This window comes from Myotis nattereri (genome assembly GCF_964212035.1).
Source record: "Myotis nattereri genome assembly, chromosome: 19".
Lineage (NCBI taxonomy): Eukaryota > Metazoa > Chordata > Mammalia > Chiroptera > Vespertilionidae > Myotis > Myotis nattereri.
In genome coordinates, this window is record NC_138095.1 from 9,263,353 (window position 1) to 9,278,977 (window position 15,625).

General features: G+C 55.3%; 2 protein-coding genes across 2 annotated transcripts; one reads left to right on the plus strand and one right to left on the minus strand.

The window, feature by feature from the left end:
• Positions 1–2,384: 2,384 nt before the first annotated feature.
• On the plus strand, positions 2,385–7,939 carry DRC10 (dynein regulatory complex subunit 10; the record flags this gene model as incomplete). The annotated part of the gene is made up of 4 exons (XM_081113963.1): positions 2,385–3,113; positions 4,093–4,326; positions 6,161–6,232; positions 7,504–7,939. 4 exons carry the CDS (start codon positions 2,385–2,387, stop codon positions 7,804–7,806), a joined length of 1,338 nt encoding a protein of 445 aa, XP_080970089.1. The 3' UTR covers positions 7,807–7,939.
• Positions 7,940–9,420: 1,481 nt separating this feature from the next.
• On the minus strand, positions 9,421–15,429 carry RITA1 (RBPJ interacting and tubulin associated 1). Its single transcript, XM_081113965.1, has 4 exons — positions 15,223–15,429; positions 14,799–14,931; positions 14,025–14,390; positions 9,421–10,414 (listed from the first exon to the last, which is right to left on the minus strand). The coding sequence occupies exons 3-4, from the start codon at positions 14,324–14,326 to the stop codon at positions 9,943–9,945; spliced, it is 774 nt and encodes a 257-aa protein (XP_080970091.1). The 5' UTR covers positions 14,327–14,390; positions 14,799–14,931; positions 15,223–15,429; the 3' UTR covers positions 9,421–9,942.
• Between the last annotated feature and the right edge of the window lie 196 nt (positions 15,430–15,625).

Here is a 15,625-nt window from a genome sequence, read left to right on the forward strand (position 1 = left end):
GCCCCGAAGTTCTCTCCCTGTCACCCAAACCCGAAGCTGTCTTTCACTCCTCAAGTCCTGTTGGTTCCTTCTTCTGGTTTTCATGGGCTTGAACTCTGTCTGCAGCCTCCCCTCGCTGTGAAGTAGGCTGAGAAGGAGCGCAGTAAGTGTGTCCAGCCTGCACAATATAGGCAAGCACGTTGGGGCGGGGGTGGCGCCGGCCACAGAGGGTTGGGCATGGTGATAACCTAAAAGGAGAGTTCGACCAAGGCTGGAAGCCCAGGGAAGGCTTCGCTGAAGAAGTGACACGAACTGAGAATAAGGAATTAACTTGGCAAGAGAGAGAAAGGGGGGTGCATTGCAGGAAAAAGAAATAGCATGTGCAAAGGCCCTGAGGTGGAAGGTTTATAGCATCTCAATTTATCAGCCGGCCACCAGTCCTTTCCCTATAAATCTCCCACACAACAGATCTCTTTCAAAAAATCTGATTTTATCCTGTCGCACGTTGCCTGCAATCAAAATGGATCCCAATGTCCTACCAGATCAAGTCCCCAGTCTGGTGTTGAAGCTGGTCATAATCTCCTCCTATTCTGGGACTACAGCTTTCTTCTCTTCCTCCTCTACTTGTTGAACCTTCGTGCATGCATGTGTTATATCCCAAACCAGGTTATAGACTCCGGCAGGACAGGAACCACACCTGGCATCTCCCTCATATCCCCGGGGGCTCAGTAAAGACCAGACTAGATCTCTACAGGGATGATCTTTATTGCAGGGGGCAGCAGCAGATGTAAGCCGACCAGCCAGCAGCTCTTTCATCATCTGAGTGAGAGATTACAAGGCCCCTGGTGGCAGAGAGGCTGCTGAAAGGGAGGACGTGGGGAGGGAGCTGTCAAGGAGAGATCACTGATAGGAGTGGGGGCAGATGGGATGTGTGGGGAAGGGAGAGTGTGGGGCAACGCTCAGGTTTCTGACTTGAGCCACTAGGATGGCCGATCATCAGGACGAGGGATAAAGGAGCAGGGCAAGGGACGGGCACGTGGGGCGGATGCGGGGGGGGGGCGGGGGGGGGGGGAGTCTGTCTTAGGTGCTTTCTGCTGGGAGCCCAGGTTCATCAGAGACTTGTGGATCTCCAACGGGGCTGAGACTCTAACCGGGAATCATCGCAGTCCTAGACCTGGGATTTCGGTTTCCCTGGATGAATAATATCAGTTATTATTTATTGAGCGCTCGCAATGTCAGGCCCCGTGCCAGAAACATCCCGCAGAAGCCGAAGATCCCTGTCTTATGGCCGATGAGGCCGGGGCTTAGGGGAATTAGATAAAAGCCCAGGTCCCCCAGCAAGGATCTGAACCCAAGCGGGGTTGCTGCAGAGAGCTCTCCTAGTCATCATGCCACAGAGCGATGTGGGTTATTGATTTCTGATCGCCCCCGTAGATCTTTCCGAAGTGGTCTTCTTCATAGGCATTTTATTCTGTAATAGCTGTAGCTTTCCAGAAAGCTTGCAAAGATAATACAGAATTCCCGTATGCCCTCCATTGGCTCCCCCTACTGTTAACATCTTACATAAGCGTGTTATGTTTATCCAAACTACTAGTAAGACATTGACACTGATGCAGTGCTATTGACCAAACTATCCACTTGATTTGGATTTCACCAGTTTCTTTTTTTTTACTAATGTCCTTGTTTCCCTTTCAGAATTCAATCCGGGAGACAGCGTTGCATGGAGCAAAGCTGTTTTTTAAACAATGCGTTTCAAAGTCGTTGTCCGTCCCACCCTGATTTAAAAACCCGGCGCAAGGTGGGCTGTGCTGGCCCTAGTCCTGCTTGCTCTGTCCCTGTTCTGTTCTGTGTCTTGGGCTGTTGCTTCCCCCACCCTCCCCCCCACCCCCACACCCCCCATCCCCAGGCTGCATTGCCCAGGCTCCTTTGTCAGTTGGTTCCTCACTGGGTTTGACCAATGGGAGGCACTGGTGTTAGACTGGAGGGCCGGGTGAAGGGAGAAGCCAGAGTCCTTCTCCCTCTTTGCTTTGGGCTGTTCGTGGCAGTGGCCACAGGTCCTCTGGAACTGCAGCCTCTCCCGGATAGGAAACGGCTGGGGTTCCGGCTTCCCCGGGCTGACCCTGACCCCGAAGCTCCCCACCAGCCCTCCTATCACTGTGGCCCTGACGCTGTCGCAAAGCCACCAACTGCTGTCAGAGAGGGGTTCTGTGGACAAGCTGCAGAGTGCCTGCGGGGACCCCGCAATGCCAAGTTTATGGTTGCGGTGGCCACACCGGCCACACTGACGCCTGCACAGCTCTCCTAACTGCGTGCCCCTTCCTTTTTCAGGAAAAGAGAGGCAGGAGGCCTGTCTAGCCCATCGAAGTCTCCCAGGGCCCACGAAGACCAAGGTGGCTGCTCGTAACATGGCGTCAGACATCCTGGCCGTGGGCGCCCTCTACCAGGTCCCTGACATCAACAAAATGAGGGCGATAGCAGAGACGCCCCAAAAGGCAGCTTCCCCACTGAAACCCTTCACCCCCTTGAAGTCCAAGCTCACCACCATCGAGACCAAGAGGATCATGTCCGTGCTGGATGAGACCATCCAAAAGGTGGAGCTGGTGACGCTGCTGTCCTACGTGGCAGCCAACGCTGAGGACCTGGAGGGCCTGCTGGGCGAGGACCTCTCCAGGGCGGTGCGGGAGCACGAGGACCTGTGCCGGGTGCTCACGGACAAGGTCAGTTACCTGCAGGAGGAGGAGATGCAGCTGCAGGCCGAGGAAGATTTCGAGGAGGAAGCCTGGTTCCGGGACCTCCTCCTCTCCATCGAGCTGCAGAAATCCAACCTCCTGCCGGTCATGGGGCAGATCAAAGACTCCACCAAGAACATCCTGAGACTCCTGCTCAGCCGCCCGCAGGCGGCCCAGCTCGTGCGGGCGCAGGCGCAGGGGCGGGGCCCGGGAGCCCAGGGCTTCATCGACAGCCTGGTGGAGCTCCGCGGCTTCCTGTTTGAGAAGCTGCTCACCTGCCCCATGGAAGCCAGAGACAAGAGCCAGTTCATCCAGGAGATCACGAAGCGGAACAGGAGGAACCAGGACGTCATCGACACGCTTGAGAACGAACTGGAGGAGAGAATGAAGAACAGGGCTGCGGAGGTATCGCTTACAGTGTGGGCAAGTCCTGGAAGGAGCCCAAGGGCAGCCCAAACCTTCTGGCAGTTGGGTTCTCCACACCCCCCCCCCCCCGCCGCCCCCGGGATTTAAATACAGTGGGGCCTTGACTTAACTCAATGCAAAAAATCAGCCGAGAGACAGCTGGTATCTCAAAAAACTTGTTAGTTGGGACACTCGTAAGTCAAGGCCCCACTGTAGATGTTTTCATTCATTTATTCCATGAATATGGTTTTGAGTACTTTACGAGGTGCCAGGTCTTATAAATAAGCCCGCATGGTCCCAGCCTCATGGAGTTCACAGTAAGGAAGATAGGATTTAAAGAGCTGAGTTAATTACAGTTTTAAAAAAATATGTATTTTTATTTTTTTCAGAGAGGAAGGGAGAGGGAGAGAATCATTGATTGGCTGCCTCCTGCACTTCCCCTACTGGGGATCCAGCCCACGACCCAGGCATGTGCCCTTGACCGGAATCGAACCCGGGAACCTTCAGTCCACAGGACGACGCTCTATCCACTGAGCCAAACCGGCCAGGGCTGTCCCTATTTTTGAACCAACTGAGGGCAGGGGACAAGCCAGGCACTCAGGGAGAGCAGGTGGCAGTCCTGTGGGGCGTATTTATCACACCTTCGTGCATCACACTGTGTCTCTGCCAACTGGGCACCCTCACGGTGCCCCAGCAGGAGTGCCCCACTGTCCCAGCCCTCTCCCCTGCCCTCCACTCATGCCAGGAAAGAGAGGGGGTGGCCAAGAACTCGGGCTCTGGGTCAGACAGACCTGGCTTCAAATGCCGGACGGATGACTTGACCCCTTCGGCCTCCGCTTCCTGGCCTGTCATCACGCTGTCCCTGTGCCCACCGGCGGGGGGGCAGGACTCGGCGAGGTGACCTCACAGCAATGGCTGGCGCCTGTGCTGAGCCGTGGTCACGCAGGCGTTAACGCGGCCTCTCCTCTTCTGGGCCCAGGTGGAGAAGGAGAACTTTGTGATCCAGGAACTGAAGAACCACCTGCACCAGGTGCTCAAGTTCTCGGAGAACAGCCTGCTCCGCACCAAGCAGGAGGCCGAGAAGCAGCAGAAGGCGGACTACCGGGCCTCGCAGGGGCGGGCGGCCAAGATCCAGCAGGACATCCTGCAGCTGCGCTCGCAGTTCCACAGCCTGGTCATGGAGAACCGGGAGGCAGAGCAGGCGCTCAGGAAGGTGCCCTGGGAGCCGCCCGGCAGCGGGGACAGGGCGGAGGGGGCCCAGCGTGGAGGGCAGGGCTGCCCCAGCTGCCAGGAAGCTCAGGGTGGAGCCGGTGTCCCCTGGGAGGCAGGAGGGTGCAGCGCAGGGGCCTGGAAGCAGAGACAGCCCGTCCTGCTACCGCACGCCCCCTCCCCCTCCGTGAGCTGGGGCAGGGTCCCTCGTTCCCCTGGGCCTGGCAGGGATGATGAAACCCACCTGTCGACACCGTACAAAGGACCCAAAGGAGCATGTGAACCTCAGGCCAATACCAAGCCAGTTTCCACAGCTTTAAAGTGAACGGGATCAACTCAGTCTTAACAAGAATTCAGTGAGATGACAGGCAGAGAGCTGGTGCAGAATCGGTGCTCAGTACACACCATTCCCCCCTGTGCCTCTCCCTCATCTCAGCCAGGACCGAGGCCCCTGTGCACTCGCGTGTTTTGCAGTCCTTCTCCTGACGAAGGGCACCCTTTCTAATGCTTGTTCCCGGTTTCATTTTAGTGTCAGGACTTTTTTGAGCACCTGATGGAAGCCTCAGGCCTCTCCCCCATCAAAAAGCCGAGGCGCACACATCCACACTGGTGGGCAATCTTTGGGGGTCACAGGCCCATCTATGCTGCCCAAGTTGAGAATTCTTGCTCTGTAGATTAGGAAGCTGGTTTGTTGTTATTTTTAAATTGAGGTGAAATGCACATGGCATGGGATTAGCCATTTTAGAGCGAACAGTTCAGTGGCATTAGCACATTCACAGTGCTGTGCAACTACCGCCTCTGTCTAGTTGCAGACATTCCATCACTCCAAAACAAACCCACACCCATGAGCAGTTTCTCCCACTCCCTCCCTCCCCCAGCCCCAAACCACTCATCTCCTCTCTGTCTCTATGGGTTTGCCTCTTCTGGGCGTTTCATACAAAAAGAACCATAAAACTTGTGGCCTTTCGTGTCTGGCTTCTTTCACTCGGCAGCATGTTTTCAAGGTTCACCCAGGATGTAACGTGCAACAGTACTTCATGCCTTCTTATGGCTGAATAGCATTCCATTGTATGGCTAGGAGCTGCTCTCTTTTATTTTTTTTTTAAATATATTTTATTGATTTTTTACAGTGAGGAAGGGAGAGGGATAGAGAGTTAGAAACATCGATGAGAGAGATACATTGATCAGCTGCCTCTTGCACACCCCCTACTGGGGATGTGCCCGCAACCAAGGTACATGCCCTTGACTGGAATCGAACCTGGGACCCTTCAGTCCGCAGGATGATGCTCTATCCACTGAGCCAAACCAGTTAGGGCAAGAGCGGATCTCTTTTAAAAGCAAAATTAGGTCACGACCCTCCACTGCATCTAAACCACCCAATAGCTTCCCCTCCCCCTTACACCAGAACCCAAGCTCCTCCCCCTGCTGACACTCCCTCTGCCACGCAGCTTCTCACTCTGCCCTCCCCGGGACCACTCCTCGGCCACTCCACTCCAGCCACACTGGCTTGACTTCTGTTCTAGAAACACCACAAGCTTGTTCGCACCCCAGGGCCTTTGCATCTGCTGCTCCCTCTGCTTAGAATGTTCTGGAGCCACACTGCTGGCTTCAAATGGGGCTCTAGCACTCATCAGCTCTATATCCTTGGGCGAGTGAGTGAGCACGTCTGACCCTCGGTTTCCTCATCTGTGAAATGGGGGACCTGCCTCGCGTGGATTCACAGGCGAGGCATGTGAGGCACCCACCACAAGGCCGGCCGGTGCGGAGCGTGCTTGGCATTGTTTATTGTAAACTCTAGCCTGTCAGTCAATGACTAACTGGATTTTTTATTTGTTTAGAAGAAATATAAAGTGGAGACGGAAATCGAGAACTGGATCCAGAAATACGATACGGAGATGAGCGAGAAGCAGGTATTTGTTGCTGCACAGGTCTCGCTCAAGTGTATTTCCCACAATCCTCTGGGCGTGGGGGATGGGAGGAGAGGCCCCAGGAGGGTCTGCGGTCTTGGCCGCTGAGTTTGTCTAGCCTGGGGCAGCGAGGGGAGAGGTGGAAGGGAAGGATCCAGAAGCTGTGAGCCACTACGTGCTTGACACTGGGCCAATGGTCCTGGCTCCATCTAGTGTCCACATCCCGTACTCTCTGCTCCTGCCGGCACCCCAGCCAGGGCTCGTCCCCAATGGACTCAGGTGAGCGCTTGCCTCGGCCACTCGGAAAGCTCCTGCTGCGTCCTGCCCCTGCCAGGTGCTGGGGCCCAGCAGGGAGGAAGGTTCTCCTCTAGTCACTCGCCAGCTGTGGGCCCTAAGCAAGGGGCGTGGCCTTCCTGGGCCCATTTCTGTGCATGGTCAACAGGTCGTCATCCCAGGCCGGGCCAGTGCGGTCAGTGAGGCACCACTGTCGCCAGTGCCTGTGACCCCACGGGGTCTGGCCTGCAGGAAGTGCCCAGGGAACGGTGGCCTACAATACCCCCCACCCAGCTCCGTGATAACCTCGGTGGCCCACGGCCCTGGCTGTGGGGCCAGGAAGCCTGGTGGGCACTGGAGGTGGCATCAACCTCCGGGGTCCAGTCAGTGTCTGCTCAGGGAAGGGCAAGTCGGGGCCTGGCTGTCTGACCACGAGTGCTCTGGGGAGGGGGCCCTGGGGAGGCTGGCAACCGTGAGTGGGAGGGAGGGAGATGGGTGTGAGCTACAGCAGGAGAGGCTGGAGTTAGACATAAGGACGAACTGTGGGACTTAGCCCCTGGGGAAGTGCCACGCACGCTCTGTAAAACGAACGGCTTCATTGGCAGCAGCTTGCACTGTTGACGTCCCCACGCGTGCTTGGCACCACGTCCAGTAATTGTGTTGTCCTGTGTCATTTCATCCTGGAAGCAGCTCCCAACACCCTCTCCTGCGTGTGCAATTGTCACCATGCCTCAGATGAGGAAACACGAAGGCTTGAACGGTGTGGCTGAGCGGGGATTTGGACTCAGTCTGGCCAACCACAAGCCGTGCTCTTTCCTGGGTCCCACCTGGTACTAGGATGGACCTCATCACCTCCCGCACTCTCTTCCGGGCCCTGGAGGCAGAAAGCCTAGTGCAGGGGCCTTGCTGGCCCAGGAGCCCCTGCGGGAAGGGCGGGTGCATGCAGAGAGCGTGGCAGGCAGGCCCGATGCCAGGTGAGCCCACAGACCGACCCCCCGCAGGACGAGTACGAGGAGCTGGACATCATCCACAAGGAGGAGAAGATCCAGCTGGAGGAGCTGCAGCAGAGGTACGAGGTGCTGGTGGAGGAGTTCGCCCAGATCCGGGAGGAGCGGGAGATCACCTCCAAGAAGAGGATGGAGGACGAGCAGGAGATGATGCGCATGGTGAAGGCGGCCACACTCATCCAGGCCGTGTGGAAGGGCTACCTGGTCCGCTCCCTGCTCAGGTCCAAGAGGAAGAAACGGGGCAAGGGCAAAGCGAAGGGCGAGAAGGGCAAGGGCAAGGGCAAGGGCAAGAAATGAGCCCCCTCCCCCAAGCCCTGTCCTGATCCCGTGCACCGCCTCCCCCCCCCCGAGAGCCAGCCAGGAAGCCACTGGGACCAGGAAGCCCGGCAATCGTAACTTTCATACTTTTTTCAAAATTAAAAACCATTTTAAACCACTTCCTGTGAATAAACCTCATTTTACCCAGGGTGGTTGGCTGTGCGTGTGTCCATGCCTGTAAATGGACAGAGCCCAGGCTGCAGCCCCCTTGGTCCCAGACCAGAAGCCGTCAAGGCCTCGATGGACACATCACCCGGCAGGTCTGCCCACGGAGGGTGGGGGCAGGCAGAGAGCCCCAGCAGGACCCGCTTCCCTGCCCTCAGCTCCGCTCTGGGATTGCCCAGTTGCCCGCAGCTTCTCCCGCCATCAGCACTGTGAAAGCTCAGGCGTCCCAAGATCATAGACCAGCAGCCTCCATGGGCTTTACTTGGTGCCCAGGTAGTTGAACAATGTATCTTTTCAAAATTCACTGCTGGTATTTAAAAAAAAAAAAATCAGGGGCCCTCACACAGAAATCCAGCTTCCTGCCTTTTCTGGAAAATTCTCACCAACCAGATACCCTGGGCTCTTCCAGAGCTGAGCTGCAGCACCCGCTAGAGGGCGGAGACTGCAGGCTGCCCCAGTCGCCACCACACCCTACAGTCTTCCCAGACTTCCCAGACGCTATGGCCTTGTCAGTTGCCCCTTATCGTCACACTCAGGCTGTTGCCTTTCTTTTAGTCTAGTCGGAGGAAAGAGGTATTTCTGGCTCATGTCTATTTAAACGGGGGAGGGTGTGTGTGTGTGTAAATGAGAGCTGGAAGGGAGGGAACTAAACTAATTCTTTGTGAAAGTTCTAGGAAGTTTAAACATCCCACATGTTTAAAATGCCAAGAGAGCTGCTGACTTGCTTGCCTCATGCCCCACCTGCCCCAAGTGGTGTCTGCACACGCATCCCTGGCCCTGGCCCTGGCCTCTGGCGGTCCCTCCCCTCCCCCTCCTCTCCTCCTTTCCCTCCCCCCTCCCCTTCCCTAGAGGCAGCACAGAACCAATGATGGGGGTTCTGGCTAGTTCTGGAATCCCTGTGCTTCCTGGAGGTGCATCAGGGGAAAAGGGGGTCAAGGCAAGGCCCAAAGCCCAGGCCCCCACAAACTCGCCAGGATGCTGGGATCCTGGGGCGACTCCATCTGAGCCAAGGCCCTGCTGTTGCCTGTAAGGGGCCCGACCCAGGTGGTGCAGGAAAGGTGTGTCTGATCCCTCGGGCCTCGACCCCGAGAGCTCTCCAGATGTACGTCACTTTCTGGCCTTGGGCCGCTCGGCTTGGTCAGGTCCTAGTCACTGTGTGTTGTTTTTTGAAAAGGCGGGAAATGCATGAAACTCTAGCCCACGTTCTCATCTCAGGAAGAACCAGCCGACCCCCTAGTTAGTGGCAGTAGCTGAAACCGACGGGAGGAGGCCCCAGTGTTGTTTGAGACCTGGGTTCCAGAACTTCCGGCCCCCACTCGCCACTGTCACCATTTCTGTGCTCCCTTGCTATATCATTAAATGTTATTTAACCCAACTCAGGCCTAACATCGGCTTTTCCCTTAAGGAAAAACAATAGTGAAAGTCATGGCTTTGTGACTATTGACATATTTAATACGTGAAAATAAATACATGATCATTAAAATAAAAAACCCACCCACATATCACCTGGACACCGTGCCAGGGAAAACTCTGAGGCCTCCAGACTCGGCTGGAAACTCATCCTGAGCAGGAAGTTTGGCTCGAAGGGGGGTGTCATGGGGCGGGGCGGGGAAGAACCCTCCAGATTGGTGACCACACCATTTATTCATACTTGGCGGCAAGACAATGTGTGGGAGTGATGGGGGGCATCCCTGGGTTGGCACCGATACAGCATGTGGCTACGATGGGACTAGAACAGGCCTCTCAAGGGGCGGCCCTCACATCCACGTTGTGGGGGCAGCAGGGAACCAGAGGTTGTCAGGACAGAGGGTGTCCCTGACCACCCTCACATGCCTGCTGCCGTGAGTGCCTCGCCGACGCCTGGGGGTCTCCCCAGGAGCCCCCCACCTGTGCCATCCTCTGAAACGCCTCCCCTTGCTGTGGGCAAACCTGATGAAAGGACCGGGAAACTCATTTCCAAGGGGGCTTTGGTCTCGGGGTGGCACCCCCTCGCTGGGACGTAGCTGGCACTGAAGCACTGACTGACCGAGCCCTGGGAGTCACCAGGGGGCTCCGGAAGGTCACCCCGGATGGCGAAGGCCTGGGATCCCGAGGCCCACTCGTGGGGGAGCCACCGGTGGGTGGGCGGCCAGTGCTGGGGACATTCAGAGCCCGTGGAGAGTCTAATCCACCCTTGGACACCTTCCCAGCTTCAGACCCCTCCCTGGGCTCTGTCTTCGTGGGAGCGGATGGGTGAATGGTGCGCACTGGGGTCTCCCTGGGGTGGGGCGGGTGGCCCCTCGGGGTGGCTGGGGGTGTCCAGAAGAGCGTGTGGAGTTTTGAAGCACCCCCCTTCACCATCCACGGGGCCTCCCAGCAGGTGCCCACGGGTCGGGAGCCAAATAGTGACTCATCACAGTAAGAAGGAGTGTGGCTGATCAGTCTGGCAAAGGGAAGAGAAACGAAGTGAGCGAACAAACCCTACAACCTTAACACCCGCCCACCCCCCGCCACCCCCGCCAGGCACCTGCAGCAGTAGAGAGGGCTGCCGGTAGGTCCCAGAAGTCCCTGTCTCCCAGCCTGGCACCCAGTGAGGGCACAGCCCCCTCATGTACCACCACCTCCATCTCTGCTATTTTGCCCCTGCCTAGCACCCAGTACCCCTGTTCCTTGGCATGTGCCCCAGGCCTGGTCAATTTGCATATTTCACTCCTCTGGCCACACTGATTGGTCAGGAATGGCCATCTGACCCATTCGGTCCAATCAGAGTCTGCCTTAGGACCTTTGCTGAAACTACTAGGAAAGATGTTTTTCTGCCTCCTGACCTTGAAAAGCTGGCGGATATAAGGGCAAAGCAGCTGGTGGCATCTCACCTGTAACCTGTGAGGGAAAGCTGCACTAAGATGAAGACAGGATCCCAATGATGGTTTGAGCCCCGGTTATGTAGGCCCAAATTCCCTTTTTCTGCTGAAGCCAGTTTGGGATAAGTTTTCTGTCACTTGCAATTAACAGCCCTAATTAATACAATGTTAGTTTTTATAATCTTTTTCTTTTAGCCTCTCCTTTTCCTTTTTCCTAGTAGCCTCATAAGCTGAATCCTTTGTAGTCCTCTGGCCCTTCCGATTTGAATTTTTGAATATTTACTGATATATTTATTTACTTATTTTTGTTAATCCTCACCAGAGGATATTTTTCCATTGATTTTTAAGGAGAGTGGGAGAGAGAAAGATTGATGTGAGAGAGTCAACCTTTTGCTACTTGGTTTAACATCTCAAACCATGTCTGGTGGAAACCATATCTGGTTGCCTCCTGCACATGGCCCGACCAGGGCCCAGGCTGGGGAGGAGCCTGCAACCAAGGTACATGCCCTTGACCAGAATTGAACTCGGGACCCTTCGGTCTGAAGGGTCTATCCACTGAGCTAAACCAGCTAGGGCTTTACAGGCCCTGGACTCAGCATGTCACATACATTACCTCATTACTTCTCACAATGTCCACAGGAGGGAGAGATTGATAATACCATTTTACAGACATGAAAACTGATGTATAGGGAGGGTGAAGCCCCATAGCAAGAAGGAGGGAAGAGAGAAGATTCAAACCCAGCCTGGCTCAAGGACCAAGTTCTCAACCAGTGAATCAGACATATACATGCCTTCTCGGCCTCTCATCTTTCATTAGATTCATTCAGCAATTATTTTTATTTTTTTTTAATTAATCCCACAACTGTGAGGTCCATGGTTTTAGACCAGGACTAAAAGTGCTCAAATTTCCAAATTGAAAAGTCAACCTTTTGCTACTTGGTTTAACTTCTCAAACCATATCTGATGGAAACACATGTCTGTCTGATGCACCTTCTCATGTGAAACCCTCTACTTGTCAGCATCCAGCACAAGACTCCATCCTCCAGGAGAGCATGGGGTTGACTGTAACCTCCCTTGTCATGGACATCATACTTCTGCTAATACAGCCTACATTTACATCAGCATTTTCAGCCAAGTTGTAGGTGTCAGTGCTGCTAATGTCAACCAGACCTTGTCAGGGACATTGCCCTCAACCTGACACAATAACAACAAGTCTTCCTTTTATCTCGTTGAATTTTTATCTCCTTAAATAGACACCATTTCCTTTTCTTGACTAAAGTATGTCCCTCCTGGCTCAGCATGGATCCTAAATATGATTAACTAGTTGTTATGGAGTGAATTGTGACCTCCCAAAATTCATGTTGAATTTTAAAGAGGTAATTAAGGTTAAATGAGGTCATGAGGGTGAGCCCCCTAATCCAATAGGGATGGTGTCCCTTTAAGAAGAGACATCAGGAGTATACACACTCAGAGAAAAGGTCATATGAGGACACAGTGACAAGGTGGCCTTCTGCAAGCCAAGGAGAGGCTTCAGGAGAAATCAACCCTGTGGGCACCTTGACCTTGGACTTCAATAAATTTCTGTTGGTAAGCCCCCCAGTCTATGGTATTTTGTTATGGCAGCCATAATCAATTAAAACACCAGTCTCCTGTGTCTTTGTCCAAACCACTGATAAATAAACAAGAAGGAACCCTGAGGTCCACTACCAGGTATCTCCTTCCAGGTTGATATTAATCTGGAATAATCCCAATAATCTCATTCTAATCTAATCATTATCCTATATAATAAAAGGCTAATATGCAAATAGACCAAATGGCAGAACAACTGAACAACCGGTTTCTATAATGTGCACTGACCACCAGGGGGAGTGTGCAGAACATGGGGGGCATTGGCTGTGGTGGGACGGTGGAGCAGGTGAGCATGGTCACTAGACAAAGGCGGGGCGCCGGTTGCTGCCATTAGAGTGAGCCGCTGGTGGTTACTGAAAATTTTTAGCTCCCACACGCTGGGATCCCGCCTGGCCCTCGGAGCCATCACGCACACCCACTGCCAGCGCCGGCCCCACTCACACCTGCAACCAGCACCGGAGCTGCTGCTCACACCCGCTGCCTATGCCCAGTGCCGGTACCGATCACTTGGCACCATCAGCAGGTGTGAGTAGTGGCTGCTGGCCCTGATCATCCCTGAGGACTTCTTTGTCTTCCCCTGCTCCTGAGGGGTGATCAGGGCAGCAGCGGCACTCACACCACTGCTGGCACTGGCCCCAATTGCTCCACACTGTAAATGGGTGTGAGTGGGGCTGGCACCATCAGCTCATGGAAGCAGCGGCAGCAGGATTGGGGCTACCGGCAGATAGGGAACCGGAGGCCACGGCAGGAAGGGCTGGGTGGGGACATGGAGGATGGGCCAAGACCCGGCCCTGTGCCTACTTCAGCCTCGCGACCCAAAGGTCCTTCCAAGGTGCACGAGTTCATGCACTGGGCACCTAGTATATAATAAAAGGCTAATATGCACATTGACCGAATGGCAGAACAACTGGTCACTATGATGCTCAATGCAGGAGCTGCCCCCTGGTGGTCAGTGTGCCAGAAGCTGGGCTCATGGCTGGTGAGCACAGTGGCAGTGCCAGGAGCCTCTCCCTCTTCCCTGGCAGTGGGACATCCCCCGAAGGCTCCTGGACTATGAGAGGGCACAGGCTGCTGAGGGCCCGCCCTGCATGCATGAATTTTGTGCACTGGGCCTCTAGTTACTTTATAACCATTAGCATCAGCTCCTGGCTTTCTAATTTGTTCATGAAAATGCAGCAAGAACCATTTTCAAAATGACGTGCTGAAATCTGAAACCAGCAAATCTATGTCATTTAATGGATCAACCACACCAGTAATCTTATGCAAACTGCTCTGTAATCTTGGGCCAATCCTGACCTCTCTGGGCCTCAGATGCCAGTCTCACTACTATTTATCAAGAGCTTTCCTAAGTGTCAGGTTACTGTGCCCAGCACAGTACACACCTCACCTCACTTAATCCTCTCAGTAAAACCACTAAATTCCACTTGGCACATGAGAAAATTATAGTTCAGAGAGGGCAAGGGGCTTGCTTGCCCAAGGTCACACAGCATGTGAACAGCAGGGCTCTAAGAGGAACCTAGGTGGCAATACTGAGTGCAGGAGTGCATCCCCCCATGCTGTTACCTGTATTTGTTCTTCTTCCTTGGGGTGAGGGTCGGGGTACTGCCCCTGGAGGGGGTGGTCTCACAGCTCCCACTGGCTCCCGAAGCCCGTGCAGCCTCTCTGCCCACTCCTTTGGGTCTGTTGGCCTTCTCCACCCAGGGTGGGTCAAAGTCTGGCGGCGTGGGCCGGGTGCCTGAAGGGCTGCCAAACAAAGTCTCATCCACGTACGATGCCCTGGCCTTGACCTGATAGCCGCCCCTGCAGCGGTGCTGACGGTGGAGGGTCTGCATCCCACTGATGGCCAGTTCCACAGGGGTCTTCATGCTGCCCGTGGTGCCAGGTGACAGTAGGCATGCTCTGCCCACCAGGCCATGCCTCCAGAGCTCCCTGCGAAAGGGGTCCGGGTGCCATCCCTCTGTCATCGGCAGTGCCATCAGGGGAAGACTGGCAGTCTCTTAAGTCCCCATGCCAAGGGCAAAAGGGTCAAGCAGTCCTCCTCAAAGGGGAACTGCCAACCTCAGGGGGCATTTCGGAAATCTACTGGACTTTTTTTTAGCTGTCACAATGACGGGGAGAGGGGTGCTACAGGCACATTTTTAACGAATATGCATTCCTCGCATACAGTGTGCACTTGAGGAATATTTACAGAATGCCAGAGGGATGAAGGAGAGATGGGGCTTGTGTCCATTTTGGCACCAACCACAAAACAAATTCTGGTGGGAGGGGAAGACAGGGCAGGTCTGAATCCTGTATATATTTACGGGGCAGGAAAGAACCGGTCACTCGCACTCCTACCTCCTGCAAACCGCTTTGGAAGCGCTGTCTCACTGAATCCTCTCATCAGTTCTGTGAAGCAGCTTTACGTCTGCAGGCGACAAAACTGAGGCTCCAAAAGGTGACGTCACAAGTGTCGGTCACACCTATAAAGCTAAAACAGATAGCGAAATGTGAACCTGGCAGCAGTCCAGAGCTTGGGCACGTAACCATTCTACTATAGGGGGGTCACGCCCCCCAAATGCCCCAAATGCCCCACATGCCCCACCCCCAAATCAGTGTCCGGGTTCATGTCCCAGGATCCTGCATTCTTTTTTTTTAAATTTATCTTTATTGTTGAAAGTATTACAACAACACTTCCCCCCTCTGCCCCCCAAGGCCTTCACCGCACTACCGTCTGTGTCCGTGGGTTATGCGACCCCCTGCATTCTTGAGTTTTTCTCACCTGAGTATCCTGGCTCCTGGACGTCGGCTGCAACCCTCAGTGCCCCTCTCCACGCGGCTGGACTCTTCTGTGGGGACCCCGGAATCCTGGAACCCCGGCCGCCCAGGTCCCGCCGCGGGCACCGCGCGGACCGACTCCCGGGGACAGCCGGGCCCTAGCGACGTGTGCTCCGCGCGCCCATCAACAGCCACCAGCCAGCGTCCCGCAGGCGCGGCCCGAACCATTCGCGCCGGGGGGGGGGGGGGGCGCCCCGGCCCGGCCGCCCCGAGCTCCCAGAGCCCCGGAGAGGGGCCTCGGGCGCGCGGCAGGGGAGCCCCTGTGGGCGCGCCCAGCCTCGGGGGCTGCGGCAGGGGAGGGGGCGCAGCGCGGGCCGGGTAGACGCGGTGCCCCCGCCCCCGCCACG

Excerpts from the sequence above, each read along its gene's own strand:
- RITA1 (XM_081113965.1), bottom strand. The coding sequence starts at position 14,326 with ATGAAGACCCCTGTGGAACTGGCCATCAGTGGGATGCAGACCCTCCAC. Across the intron at positions 10,415-14,024 it reads AGGAAGAAGAACAAATACAG|ACTGATCAGCCACACTCCTT; the intron begins GTAACAGCATGG and ends TCCCTTTGCCAG.